This window comes from Molothrus ater, chromosome 13 (genome assembly GCF_012460135.2).
Source record: "Molothrus ater isolate BHLD 08-10-18 breed brown headed cowbird chromosome 13, BPBGC_Mater_1.1, whole genome shotgun sequence".
Taxonomy (NCBI): domain Eukaryota; kingdom Metazoa; phylum Chordata; class Aves; order Passeriformes; family Icteridae; genus Molothrus; species Molothrus ater.
Genome location: NC_050490.2, coordinates 5,557,090 through 5,571,102, shown reverse-complemented (window position 1 = coordinate 5,571,102; position 14,013 = coordinate 5,557,090). Strand labels below are relative to the sequence as shown.

General features: G+C 37.6%; 1 protein-coding gene across 5 annotated transcripts in view; it reads left to right on the top strand.

The window, feature by feature from the left end:
* The window catches only part of ENTREP2 (endosomal transmembrane epsin interactor 2), a 91,152-nt gene that overhangs the window by 44,493 nt on the left and 32,646 nt on the right, over positions 1-14,013 (top strand). For all 5 annotated transcript variants that reach the window (XM_036389569.2, XM_036389574.2, XM_036389572.2 and 2 more), the window contains exons 3-4: positions 6,233-6,343; positions 12,418-12,549. In XM_036389569.2, the coding sequence (XP_036245462.1) occupies positions 6,233-6,343; positions 12,418-12,549 (243 nt within the window). The remainder of the gene's footprint in view (positions 1-6,232; positions 6,344-12,417; positions 12,550-14,013) is intronic.

Genomic DNA, 14,013 nt, shown 5'->3' with positions numbered 1-14,013 from the left:
GAATTTTATCTGGAAAAAAACAAAAAAGAGTATAGCTCCTCTTGTTTCTCTTCTATATGGCAGTAGTCTGCAGGCCACTTGATGGTCCTTTGGGTCCCTTCCAACTCAGAATATTCTGTGATTCAGAAAGGTGTAGAGTTAATTGGAATAGAAAGAGCAGAAAATTAGTAGATGCTGAAATATCTACTTTTGACAAAATTCTGGTTAATGTTCCTGAGATGAGAACACAAGGTCTTTATTACTAAATCAGGCCCCCTCTTAGAGTTTCCTAAAAAAACCTACAATAAATGAATAGTGTAATTGCTGGAGCTGTAGCAGAGCATTACAGAATCAACAAACACCTATTGCTGTGTGTACAATGTGACAGTGCTGCACTTCTTGTGGTCTTAGTCTTTTAATCTGATCCCACCTGAGGAAATTATCTGTATGCCCATTGCTTCTACTGACAGGGAATTTCTTGGAGGTATTAAATATCCCTTATTATGATATATTAGGAGACTTGTTTGATATAAATGCATCTTTGCATTTGTCTGTCAGTCTGCTCCTACACACAGAGCCAAGGTTGCATTTTGGATTCCAGGGTTCTTGAAAAGCCTTGGCAGCAGCTACCAAACCCCTCACTTATTGATGATGTTGTTGTTTGCTGCACAGTGAAACAGTAGGAAACCAAACTACTCCTTCTAGTCTTTAAATAGGTGTTATTTTGTGTGATGCAAATTCTGCTGCAAACACCCAGTGCCCTTCTCTGTTGCCCATGGGGTTTTTACCAAAATTCTCATAATTCTCCAAAGGTACAGTGTGCTGACTCTTGCTGGAAGCTGATTGCTGCTCTGGCAGTAAACAAAACACAGTCACAGAGAGGCATCATTTTTTCTTGTAAATCAAAACCAGTAGCATTATTTATAATCTTAAATAAAATCATATTTGAAGTTAGAATTTTCCACAGGGTATTTTAATAAAAATATAGAAATGAAGATACAACCAAGCAAAAAATAATAAATTAATTAAATTCCAAGATCTATCTGAATGAAAGCAAGTTAATAGGGCCATAAGAGGGTCAGTAAAATCCCATACACTAAGTTCAAGTTCAGAAGTTTTCATCTGAACTATTTAGCTTTGAAATTAGAAATAGTTGCATGGATTTTAATATTTATACTGAGATTTCAGCTTTCCTTTACAAAGTTAAATAGCTTCACTGGAGTCAAAAGGAATTTAATGTGGAGAATATGTAATTTAATTGAATAATGACAGGAATTGAACAGGCTAATACAATTTAGAATAAAACAGGATGTAATTTATGGTTCCTAACATAAAAAAAAATTAACATCTTTAGCCTGATGCCGTGCCACACTACAGGGAATATTTCTGCCTATTTAATATAGAATGTTGGTTTAGACTTAGAGAAAATATTTTTGTTCAAAGCTTTGTTTTAATTTAGGCAAAAACCAGGCAATACTGAATTAAACAGATCTGAAATGCCAACACTTTTCATCCTGTCTCTTCTTGGCAAGCATTGAGAAATCATGAAAAAGAAATCTATTATGAAGCAAATAATGGGAAGATAAATTTTGTTGTTTCTTGTACACTTGCAAACCATGAGTCAAGAGTGTTGGTTTGAGTGCCATTTCTGTTTAGTAAGATTTTAAAATGGGCTCATTTAAAAATTATATGTTTTATCTCTTTAAACCTATAATATACAGTGAGCATTGAGCATCTGGCAGATCCAACAGGTTGCTTCTGGCTGTACCCCAGATAATCTTGCATTAACTTAGTCCTGGCACAGTTACTGATCTCACTGCTTCATAGCTCTTGGTGGTGATAAATTTTCAGGTTTGCTTCTGGTGTTTAACCTTCTGCACCTCTGTCAGGGAAACTATAAATTCTGTAGCACAAATATCAATAAATGTTACTGCCTGCAGTTCATGTAAGACAAAGTTCTGTGAGCAAAATACCTTGGGGCAAGTTTTTAATCTACTTATACAGTGGTTTATAGAGACAAGCATGTTTACCTCTGGCTATTCTTGCTGTTTCACAGATAACAAATGTATGTGTTAAAAGGAATGTATTTTAAATCTCATTGAATATATCACACATATTTAATGTCATTGGAAAGAAACCTGTAGTACCTCATACCAAACTACTGCGTCTCAAAAATAACTGCTTTCTGCAAGTGATTTCAGTGCCAACCCAAAGTTCAAGGAGATTGTCTGACCTTTCAGGAGCTGCAGGACAGGAATTCACAGGAGATATAGATGCAGACACAGTATTAGAGGTGCAGAGGATTGGCAGATTTACAGGAGGCAGCCTATCATGGCAGTGCCTGGTTTTATTCAAAGTACCCTGCACAGGAGAGTTGAGTAATATGCTTCATCAGCACAGAGGGTAATGTTCTGTCCCAGTGTTCATGTCTTGACTATCAAACCTGCAAACCACCAGGGGAGGCAGTGATTGAAATGCCAGCAATGAAGAAGCAATCCTATTTCATATGTATCTCCAAAATGAAAGTCTGAGGAATGAAATAAGACGTTGCTTTTAGAAAGATGGTTTCATGCGATACAATATTTACATCTCTTTTGGAGGACTTTAATTATTTTGCATGTAGAAACTTCTTCCTGCTTGTAGTAGAAAGTATTTCTTCAAAATGTAATCTGTGCTGCTCCTTTTTACTGTGCTCTTGGTGTGTATATATGCAGTAGTGAGTGGGTGGTTTGGGTCACTTAAAGAGTCCCCATCAAAAGCATTGGCAAAACAGGGTTTAATATAAATTTGTGAACGTCATAGAGTCATAGAATGGGTTGGGTTGTGCTGGGGGGAGAGGTCACTTTGTTCCAGCCCCTGCCATAGGGGCTTTTCCCCTAGACCAGACTGCTCAGAGATCCATCCAGCCTGGCCCTGAGCACTGCCAGGGATGGGCATCCTCCCTCAGCTCCTGGCCACGCTGCTCAGATGCAGCCCAGGGCAGGGTTGGCTTTCTGGGCTGCAGATTCACATTGTCAGGTCATGCTGTGCTTCTCATCCATCAACACCCCCAAGTCCTCCTCCTCAGAGCTGCTCTCACTGCATTTTTTGGTAGAAAGCTGTATATGGACAGAAAATCTAAATTGTCTTATGTTGCAGGTCACAAACTGCAGTGTGTGCTAAAGTTGGTTCATTTGTTTTTCCCCTTTTTACCTCCTATCAATTCAAGAACAAATTGTGAAAGACACAGTAAGGGCAAGAAGGTGCTTTGAGCCAGCTAAATCAAGGATTAAAATTTTGGGGTTTTCAGGTAAACAGTGCCTTTGGGAAAGAAGATGAAAGGAAGACTAAAGCTTCTGGTAAAAACAAAAGAGAATAAATTACTTGAGGCCAGTTGTGAAGAAAAGAGAAATATCAAGAAGCAAAACTGAAAGTGATGAAAAAGAACAGAAGGCAGAGAATATATCAGCTTCTGTAAATCCCTTTTTTTTGTGGTATTCATAAAATTAAGATTCTTTACTTTAGGACATTCTGAAGGCAGGTGAATGGTTGTATCTACATTTAAGAAACATAAAGGAAAAAATGTTCACAAATAATCTGAGGATACTAATAATTTTCTTATAGGTCAAATTATACTCAACAGAGAACTAAAACCAACTTCCTTTATAGTAAAGATAATTTAACCTGTTAGTCCTTAAGTTTTGGGGTTTTTTTCTTTCAGTGTGGAAGGGCACTTTTTCTGGGCTCTCCCTTGCAAGGCATCGAGGGTGCTGATATTTTCCTTCTGTGTGGATGTGTGAGGTGTGGTCTGTTGGGACTGCAAATGCAGACTCACTCTTGATATGCTCTGCATATTTATACTTAAAGTAGTTCCCAGAAATGGAGTAAAAGGGGAGCCTTGTGTGGGTCCATGTGCAGAATGACATCTCACTTAGTGAGTTTTTATATAATTTTAAGTCATTGCATCCAGTTTAGTTTTGTAGAATTTGTTTAGGACTGTGGTAACATTTACATAGGAAGTCCTATTAACATTTCTTCTGATACCACCATGTCATAATAAATCCATGGGCTTTGCTTTTAGTTCATGTATTAGTTCTTGGTGACTTTTGGAGCTTTGTAGCATTAATGCTCCTTGCTGATTTCTAGGAATATTTTGTCTTGTTTATATGTTGTAACTAGAAAGGTGCAGAACATAATGTTGTAGTTTTAAATCAGCATTAAGATGTCATAGCCCTTCAATATCTGGCCTTTCTCTATTTACTTCAGTGTAAGTTTTTGCCATTGGGTTGACTGTGTCTTATACTCTTTCCTTATAGTTTCATACTGCTCCTTCCAGCATGTCACACTGAGCTCTCAGAGCAAATATATTGTTTGGTAGCTCTCTTTCTGAGGAAAATTTTAGTGTGGAAATTAGCCATACCTGACTTTATAAATAATGTAGATCAAACTTCATCTACAGTGTTTCATAGCATAGTGTTGGGTCTCCATCAAAATCCACAACAGTCATTCTTTCAAAGGTGTTTATTTTTGTGTTTATTTTTACTGCTGCACCTGTGCCAGTGTTAGAAAAGATTGGTGTTAAAAATGAAGCACACTGAACATGTTTTTTATTGTCTGTAAATATGGTAATTGATACTTTTGTGCCTCCTTTTCCCTGTCGTGGGTTCCAGCAGGGTGTAAAGTTTACACTTTACCTCTGAAGTTGTGATAACAGAGTACCAGGTGTGTCCCACTCCATCAGTAGAAGGCTTTTTTTGGTATTTAGCTAAGAAGCATAAGGAAAGAGATTGGAAATTCTTCAATTCCTTTTATTAGGATCTTTGTGCTCTGCAAGAGGCAAGGTAGTTTCAAAAGACTTGCAGAGGATTTGAATTTCCCCCTTTAGCTCCATGTCCAGATTAGGTAGTTCCTTGCCTGGGACATTAAAGAAGTGAGGAATAAAATAGTAAAATTGGGAAGACAACTGTGGCAGAGAACTCCAGTATTTGATATCATGTGGTGGCTGCCACTTTGAAATGCAACTCCTGAACAGAATGTGAGGCACAGACCACAGAGATGAACAGGGATTCTAAGAGCCTGTTTCATGTCCCTCTTGTCTTTGCCAGTGACAAGAGGAAGAGGTTACCTTGGAAACACCAATAGACGTTTCTTCATTAATGAATGCTGATATGGAGGAAGTGCTGCAAAAAATAGATAAACCTGGTGTATGTTACAGCCTTGTTGTCAGCTGTGATGCTTGGAAGAATCTGAAGCTGGCAACTGAAGTTTGTAACCCAGCTTCTGTGCTTTGGTTAATACTGTGGAGGTTAGGGGTTTTATCCCAAAGCACTAGAAAAAAATAAACAGCTATTTATGATTTAAGGTTGTCAAAAATATTCCTAGCACATGCACTGACAAAAGATAACATCTTGTGAGAACAGTCAAGGGCTGTAAACTGTGAGCACACATATGGAAAAGAGATGCAACAGAATTTCTTACTGATTTCATGTAATACACTCACGCTCCTGTTGAGTTATGGCAGTGTCAACACTGAATATTTAAGGTGGCCACACATCAGGCACACATTGTTACTCTTACTGCTTATGCTGTTCCCTATATGTTGAGATTTGTCTGCCCTGACTGCACCATGTTTTTGTACATTTAAAGCAATAAAATGGTAATTAAACTGATGGAATCGGGTTAATGCTTGTTTTGACATATTTTGAGATGAGAAAAAAGGAGTAATTAACATCATGAGTAGTTGATATGGAGGATGCTGCTTAAATTTTAATTGTTATTTAAAAACCAAGTATTTATGTATATCCAGAATTTTATTCACTCTCTTTTCCCCAGCTTGTAGGTGCTCATGATATGTGATATTCACAGATACTTTTCCTGTTTAAGATACCCATATCCCCATCAAAAGGATTTAAATTGTTTCAAGACCACATCTGTTTATAATAAAACATTTTTCAAATCTTACTTTTTAGTAATTCTTGGTAATAAAACCATTAAATTTTCAGAGTGTGTGATGGAAGTGGGAGATAAATGGATTATTTTGAAATGGCTGAAGGAAAACATATAATAGCCATGTCTAGTTCTGATTTAGCTTTCACTTACAGTGCAAGACCAAGGATGCTGTCAGATTAAGTACCCTACTCTCTTTAAAATACATGAAATGTTGTCATCCATGTAATTGTGTGACAGGCTGGCAGTTCTTGAACATCTAAATTATATTTTTTCCTTGTTTGCCTCTTGAAGTGAGTAATAACAGGGTGCTTGGGTTTTTTTCCAGATAACCTTTTTCATGCTGCTCTCTGCAGTGTGTGTGATGCTGAACCTGGCCGGGTCCATTCTCTCCTGTCAGAATGCTCAGCTGGTGAAGTCCCTGGAAGGATGTCAGCTGGTGAGTGATGGAAAACGCCTTTCCTGCCAAGGGCAAGGACTCTGCTCTTCATCTGTTAGGGTTTTACACACACTCTTGTGCTGGCGTTCACAGGGGTCCCAGGATGAGGGAAGAGATGAGCATCTTGACTCCATTTCAGAAGGCTGATTTATTATTTTATTATATATACTGTATTAAAAGAAGATAATATGTTAAAACTATACTAAAAGAATAGAAGAAAGGATTTTATCAGAAGGCTAGCAAGGAATAGAAAAGAATGGAATGATGACAAAAGTCGTGACTCTCAGAGAGTCCGAGCCAGCTGACTGTGATTGGCCATTAATTAGAAACATCCAACATGGACCAATCAAAGATGCACCTGTTGCATCCCACAGCAGCAGATAATTATTTTTTTTCTTTTCCTCTGAGGCTTCTCAGCAGAAAAATCCTGGCCAAGGGATTTTTCAGAAAATATGTCCGTGACACACTCCTTTAATTTCCAATACAATAGGTATTTAGGAGAGCAATCGATATGTGTTACAACCTAAAAAAACATTTTGGGAAAAGATTGAGATAAAGTGCTAATGGATTTAGCCACCTCAAAAAGTAACTTTTAATATCATAAGGCTTGACTTCTTACTGTCAAGGTTGAAGTGATGCTTCAGCAGAATAGGTGGAATTCAGGCCACATCAGAGCAGTGTGGTGGTTACCATTTGGTGTCAGCAGGATCAGGATTCCTTCCATCCAGTACTTGTCCAGGCAGTGGATTTCACAACAGAAGTGTTTTGGTATGTGTATGCTAATATTTTGTTTGCCAACCTGAGTTGTTTTTCTTTTTCATTTCCAAAGTAAATGAAAGTTTCTTGTGTTAAATAAAATACAGAACAATACAAATTGTCATGATGTGGCATGCTCTAAATTATAAGGTACAATTTACTTAAAGCATTTGTGGTTTTATCTCAGGAAAAAAAAACTATATACACATTGAATTCCAGCATGTTTTGTGGCTTCAGCTTGTGAATATGTCTGCATAAGTCAACTCATGCCTGAAATGTTGAGTTTAAGTAAAAAGTGCTCAGACTGTAGTTTTGATTTTCAGAGCATGATGAAATGCTAAGTAGCTTTGCCACAGTGTGTTGTACTCTATAAGGGCAAATTCATTTAATTGTAGCTGTTTATCATATTATAACTGTTAAAAAAAAAAGGCAAAAGTTTCTTTACCCAGACTTCGCTCTTTAGGTTTTCCTTGCTCAAAATCCCATTTCAGTCAGGCTGGGGACTTACACATGAATATATTGCATTGCCATGTTGCAGGGCTCGTATATATGGAATTCTAGAGTTCTGTTCTCATAGGCCACCCTCAGGGAGGGATACACTGGAGTGAACAGCACTGCTTTATGATTAAGCACAGGATTTGACTCAGAAGGTGGTGATGTATTATGCTGAGCATATTTAATTACTGTATTACCATTTTTCACTCAAAAAGGAAAAATCCCAGTTTCTTAACAGCTTGTTCCAAGTGTATATTTAATTTTAATTCCTTAGATGACTCTCTTTAGTGCTGTAGATCTGTGTAATCCTGCACTCTGTGACTGGTGTACATTATCAAGTCTAAATCCTTTACTTGCCTCCTGGGATACAAATGTACTCTCTGAGGATGCAGCTCTAGGAGTCAAAATCCAGCCTTTGCAGACACATGGTTTGAAATGTAGTTAACATCCCATATAACTAAACCAGTAAATTCCAAGCACAGTATACTAAAAAAGTCAAATTCAAAATAAATTCTGTTTTAGTTCTGGTCTTTCTGTCAAACTCATTCATGGTGAGTGCCTGGCTTTAAAATGATAATAGTACCTACTGTATTATGGAGTTTAAATTCAGCAGTGCTTCACATGTAGTGTTGTTATTTGAAGGAAAAGAACAAGACTCAGTGGTCTTACTTTGCTTTAAACACTGGGGATTTATTGTAGATTCCATAATATGTATTTCTGTGTGAATATGAGAAATGTGCTTGCCATATGTTAGCATTTTGAATGTGTAATTTGTGAAGTTGGTATTTGTGCCCTTTATCCTGCAGCTTAGCAACATACAACACTGAGGGGAAAAAGGGGCAGTAGCTTTAACGCCTTGTTATGAAAAATTAATTGGAGTTTGATTTTTTTTTTTCCATAATTAGTTGCAGATCCTGCGGCCAAAATCTCAAGATATTTCTTTAAATCAGTGAGAGTCAGATGTGTACAGAGAAGTTACACACCCAAGCTGTTCATTAATGTGTACAGGAGAAAAATTTCTGTATAGGAATTTCTTTTACAAATAATAGTTCTCTAAAAACTGTTCTTGGAAAATATGGGTAGAGCAATTAATATATTTATATATATATATAATATATTATTAAATATATTAATATATTTTAATTTATGTTCTATTATTACACAAGACAGAATATGTTTTATTTCTTCATCTATATTTGTTTTTATTGAGTTTACCTGTCTTGTAAGTCACTTATGCATTTAAAAATAAATGCTGTAGTTTTAATCAAATTTAGAGGTGATTATTATTCAGAAAAGTAGTGATAGTAAAGGTTACTTAGTGAAAGGTTACTTACTCTCTATTGAAAGGTTACTTTTTTTTTTTTTTTGGTTGTACAGCTGCAATTGGCCAGTGGTTACAGTAACACAGAAAGGAAGACCCTTCTTTCCCCTGAATTATCTTTAGCTGGAATAGACAAAGCAAGGAAAAGTGAAACAGGTGCAGGTTCACAGAGCTGAATGGCAGAGCCCAAGTCCAGAACTGAGGTTTATTTGTATTCCATTTTGCACTGGAGCTAAGCTCAGGTCTGTGCATATCAAAAACCAATTTTTAAAATTCCAGGAAAAAGAATATACTCTGTTTTGTTCTTAGTAATTTGTCAGTTTTTCATCTTGATATTTCCCTACAATGCAACTTTATCCTTACTGGATCCTCCCATCTTTCCCTCTGCATAAGGTACTAGAATTGACTGAAGTTCTTTCCCCTGAGTACACCAGGGGAGCTTCCTTGTACTTCACTGCCCTGTTACCAACTTTGGAGCTCTCATACTGCATATTGAAATTTTTCCTTCCCTAAAAAACTTTTGAAGGTTAATTTAGAAGAAGTAAAATCTATTCTTACTTTTACTGGAAGACTTCTGTTTGTATTAAGGAGGTGGTAGAATGCAAAGTGACAGTGTTAACTAACTCCTAATTTGCCCTGTTAGGGGAGAGTGTGTGTGCCCTTAGCAGCCAAACAAGCAGTCAGGCTTCTTTCCAGCAGCATTGACAGAATTTGATTGATACAGATTAAAAAAAAAAACCATAAAACCTGTGAGAATGTATGCATATATTTGTAATAAATCTGGAAGGTCCTTTCCTTTTTTGATTCTGGGCTGTGTGAAAGTCAGGTTTTAATGGGTTTTGTGGCTTTTGAAGTAACAGTACTGCTTTTTGACAAAACAAAATGAACTTGCAAGACAATTTATGCATATAGGCAGCTCTGGCTGATGTTTGAATTCTTAAATATGGTTTGGATGAGGGTGTACTGTGCAACTGTCATAAATATGAAAGCACACAAAGTCTGCTGTGAGTACTGACTAGCATGAGTAAGAATCACGAAGCGGGACACAAATATGCACAGGATGGTGGGGAATGTGCAGGGGATGAAGTGAGTGATGCTTTATTCTTGAGCTCTGCCAGCCAAAAAGAGACTGAAACACAGACAGTTTTGGAGGCACTGCTGGTGTAGTTGTGTCTGGGGCTGGCAAACACCAGCCCAGCAGCTGGAAGGAGCCATCCCAACCCCTTCTCCCTGGAGCAATGCAGATTTACTGTCACTGCTCCTGTCTCTGTTGTGGCATCACACAGCAAATGGCCTTTGAGATGTGATTTGGGCTAACAATAATCCACTTCTCCTCCTGAAAAAAAAAGTTAATTTTGGCAGTGTTTAAGTCACAGAATAGCTGCATGAAGTCTTGGTCCTGTTGCACAAGTGTGAGTCTGCAGCAGGGCAGGGAAGGGCATTCTGGAGCAGGGGCTCAGCAGAGCTTTCAGCTGCAGAAAAGCAGGGACCAATGCAGTTCACCCATGCAGTGGCACCTACAGCCTTTGTCCTGCTCCCCATTGCAGGAACACAGCTCAGCAAAGGCCACGTCACAAACAAGGAGGGGAAAGGTGCACAACAAGGCAAGTTGATAAAAATTCTCCAAAAATAATATGCTTCCAATCTGGTAGTCAATCTTGGCTGGTTTTGAATATGCTGTGATTCTTCAAAATGTGTGTTTTGCAAGAACTGCCATGTAAAAAATTAGCTTTTAACTAATTTTAAACATTAAGTTAAAATAAGAGCTACTGGGCAGTACAAAGTTATGGAATAACTTTTGGAATGAATTGAGAGTCACTCATAAATGTGGATTTTTGACCCAGCCTTTTGAGCCTTATCTTCGTGACACCTGATCATTGCATGTGATCCAGGTGGCCCTGGGATCTGGATTTCACATTAGCAATGCCAGATACATGGCATGAGTCAGTGCTGTCCTTTATTGAACAGGGGCAGCAGGAATCAGAATAGATGATCTTGCAGTAGAAAGCTTTGCCTGAAGTCCATTTTCCTCATTACAGAAACTTTTTAGCAGCTGAAGCTGGTATTGATTTGCCAGGTGTAGCCTTCTGGCCCCTGGCTTTGACACAGCTCTAAATTCAAAGTGTGAGTCCCAAAATTCCTCAGCAGCATTTCTCAACCCCTGACCCATTTCCAGAGAGTTTTGGGAGCAAGACCTCCCCAGTGACAGCCAGTGCTTTGATTTTACATCAGCTTGAAGAGCTGAGGTCAGCTGATCATAAACCACTTAGTTTGGTTTTGCTCAGATATTTCACCTTTTAAAAAAATGTATTAAAAGATTACAGGAATTGAAAAAGCACTATTCTGAAATTGTTCAAGCTGCTTTGTAGTTCAATTGTATGCTAATGAGAAATTAAACCCACAACTATCATAGAGGGGAGCAAACTATGTTTTTTTTTTATTTCCTTGCAGTGTCTCTGGCACAGGGTATGACCAGTTTCTGTGAGTTGCCACAGACAATTATTTCCAGTGTTGCCTTGGAGAATATGGGAAATGGTGTAATTTACACACCCAATTTTTTCTAAAGCATTTTACAAATTGTGCTGGCTAGAGGGCAATCTGGAGTCTCAGGAGCTGAAGTCCCCTGAGATAGCTCCTGCCCTGAGCATGCTTTCATCACAGTGAGCAAGCATTCAGTCATCTGTACCTCATCTGGAGAAGCTTATTATGTTCTTCTAATTGACTCTTAGTTTTGCTCTTCCATCTGCTGTCCTGGTCCACCAGCATGTGAGGAGAGAGTGCTGCAAAAGCCTGATAGGGGTAGCACTAAAAATACATATATTTAAACATATAACTTTTAAGATCATATGAACAATTTAAACATTCTTTGAGGTCTAAGAAGTAAGTAAATATTCTGTTGAAATGATTCTATGTATAAGGCTGGGCAAGGTAATTCCACAAGGAATGCTGGTACCTGCTTTTGTTCAGGAAATTGGCAACATCCAATTTTTTTAATGGATTTGTGTCTGGAAATTTTGAGGGGTTTTTTTTAATGCAAAAGAGTGAGTAACAGGGTGGTTCAGATCTCACCACCCAGCCACTGTGCTTCCATCTTTACTTAGGGGAATAAAGGACTGATTTGTGATCATGATTCCTTCACATATTTTCTGACCTCTTTCTGTTATTTTTGGTTTTCCCACATTGGGTATGATTTTATGTTTATTCAGTTGAGTTACTCTGGTTTCACCGGCCCCTGCAAAGCAATTTTTTTTCAAAAAGAGGCATAAAAGGCAACACTTTTGGCATTGAATCCTCTTTCTGTATTTTCCCTGTTTTTATAGCTTATATTAGCCATTGAAAAACATTCTGCTCCAAAGGTTCTGCACAGAGATTTTAATTTTGCATTTAGTAGGCATTGCTGTAACTGTAAATACCATTTTTGGGAAGTGTGTTTCTGTTGATTTATACTTTTATACAAATTCTGTTGATTTATATTTTTTCTGACCTTTTCTTTTCTCCACAGATTAAATTCGACAGTGATGGTGTCTGTGTTTGCTGTGAAATGCAGCACCAGACATCAGGCTGCAGTAACCTGGGAGAAACACTGAAACTGAACCCTCTGCAGGAGTGCAATGCAGTGAGGCTGACCCTCAAGGTGTGTTAGGAGAGAATTAACTGATTACTGCAGTTTTAACTCAGCAAGACAAAGTGTGTGATGAAGGGAGCAGCAGCTGCTGTCCTGTGTCTTCATCCACCCTAACGTGCAAAACACCTCTCCATCACAATATCAGCATTTGTGTGGGTAACTGCTTTGTTAAGGATTACTCAAGAAACAGAAGTTCAAGCTGGCTGTGATTTATGCTAGAAGAATTATCTTTCACTTTGCTGTTCTGAGGTGGTGTTTTATGATGTTATGGTGATTGCAAAGAAACACAAAGTGTTGCAGAATAATGAGATATTTCCTGATGAGAAGGCAGCCACATCACTTTGGGGGAAAAGAGTGAGTGTTCTTTCTGGGTGATGCTGGAAACTTGCTAATAAACTGCCCTGCAACACTGTAAGAAGTTTAAGTCTTGTAGCATTTTGTATTACAGCTACCCAAATGAAAAACTGAGAGCAAATACTAAGAATATTGTATGAGTGAGTTAGAGCTCAGTGTGATTGCTGCCATCATTGCTTCACTTCATTATCACCAAATGGGAAAGCATTGATGCTATGTTGTTTTGAAAAATAATAAGGAATCAATTAAAGAACTGCTCAGAAAAAGGAACCCTAGGCTGAAAGGCAGATATTGATTAATTCTAGGTTTAATTGCATGATCAGCAGAACTCTGTATCTGTGACTCTCAATTTCAAAGTATGTATTTTAATAAAACTGATAGAAAATGATGGAGTAAAGTAGAGAAATTCATTGTGAGAAGGATCTTAGGGAAGTAGATTTTCTCAGGTGGGTCCTGAGAAAGCTATAAAAGTTTTACTGATATTTGAAGATATAATTGAAAATTCAGAACGGATAGAAATCCTATACAAGGTATGTAATAAATACCTAAATGTTCTTCAGCCTTGTTAAGAAAAAGCAAATAAATTTTAAAAAAGCTACCACCAAATAAAGTGGATGAGGTAGAAGTTAAAATATTTTTATATGGCCCCAAAATTAAGTAAGACTCTGCCTCAGGTTTTTATGAGGATGATAAACATAACAGAGCAAAAACCTACTGGGTAGTTCAGTAAGTGGAAAAGAAGCACAACTTGACATTGCTGGTGAAAACATAACAATAACAGTGCAATGTATTACAAGAAGGTAACTTCTGAGAAGGACATTCCTCAAAGTATGACAGATGCAGAAACATGAACCTGTCATTCAGGAAAAGCTGACTTGCTAATCCCATGAAAATAAAGATTGAGAGAGCATATGTTTGCTTCCTGTAAATATGTCAGGAAGGTAAACTTTAATGAGAGGGAAAACAACTGTTTATCTTTGGAGGACCTTGTCAGCATGTGAAGTGAGCAGAAGTGACATATGCTGAAAATCAAGACAAGGATTCTAACCAATACAGCAGTCATAATACAAGCACAAAATTGAATTTCTTCTAAGATATAACTCAATCATTTATAAGAGG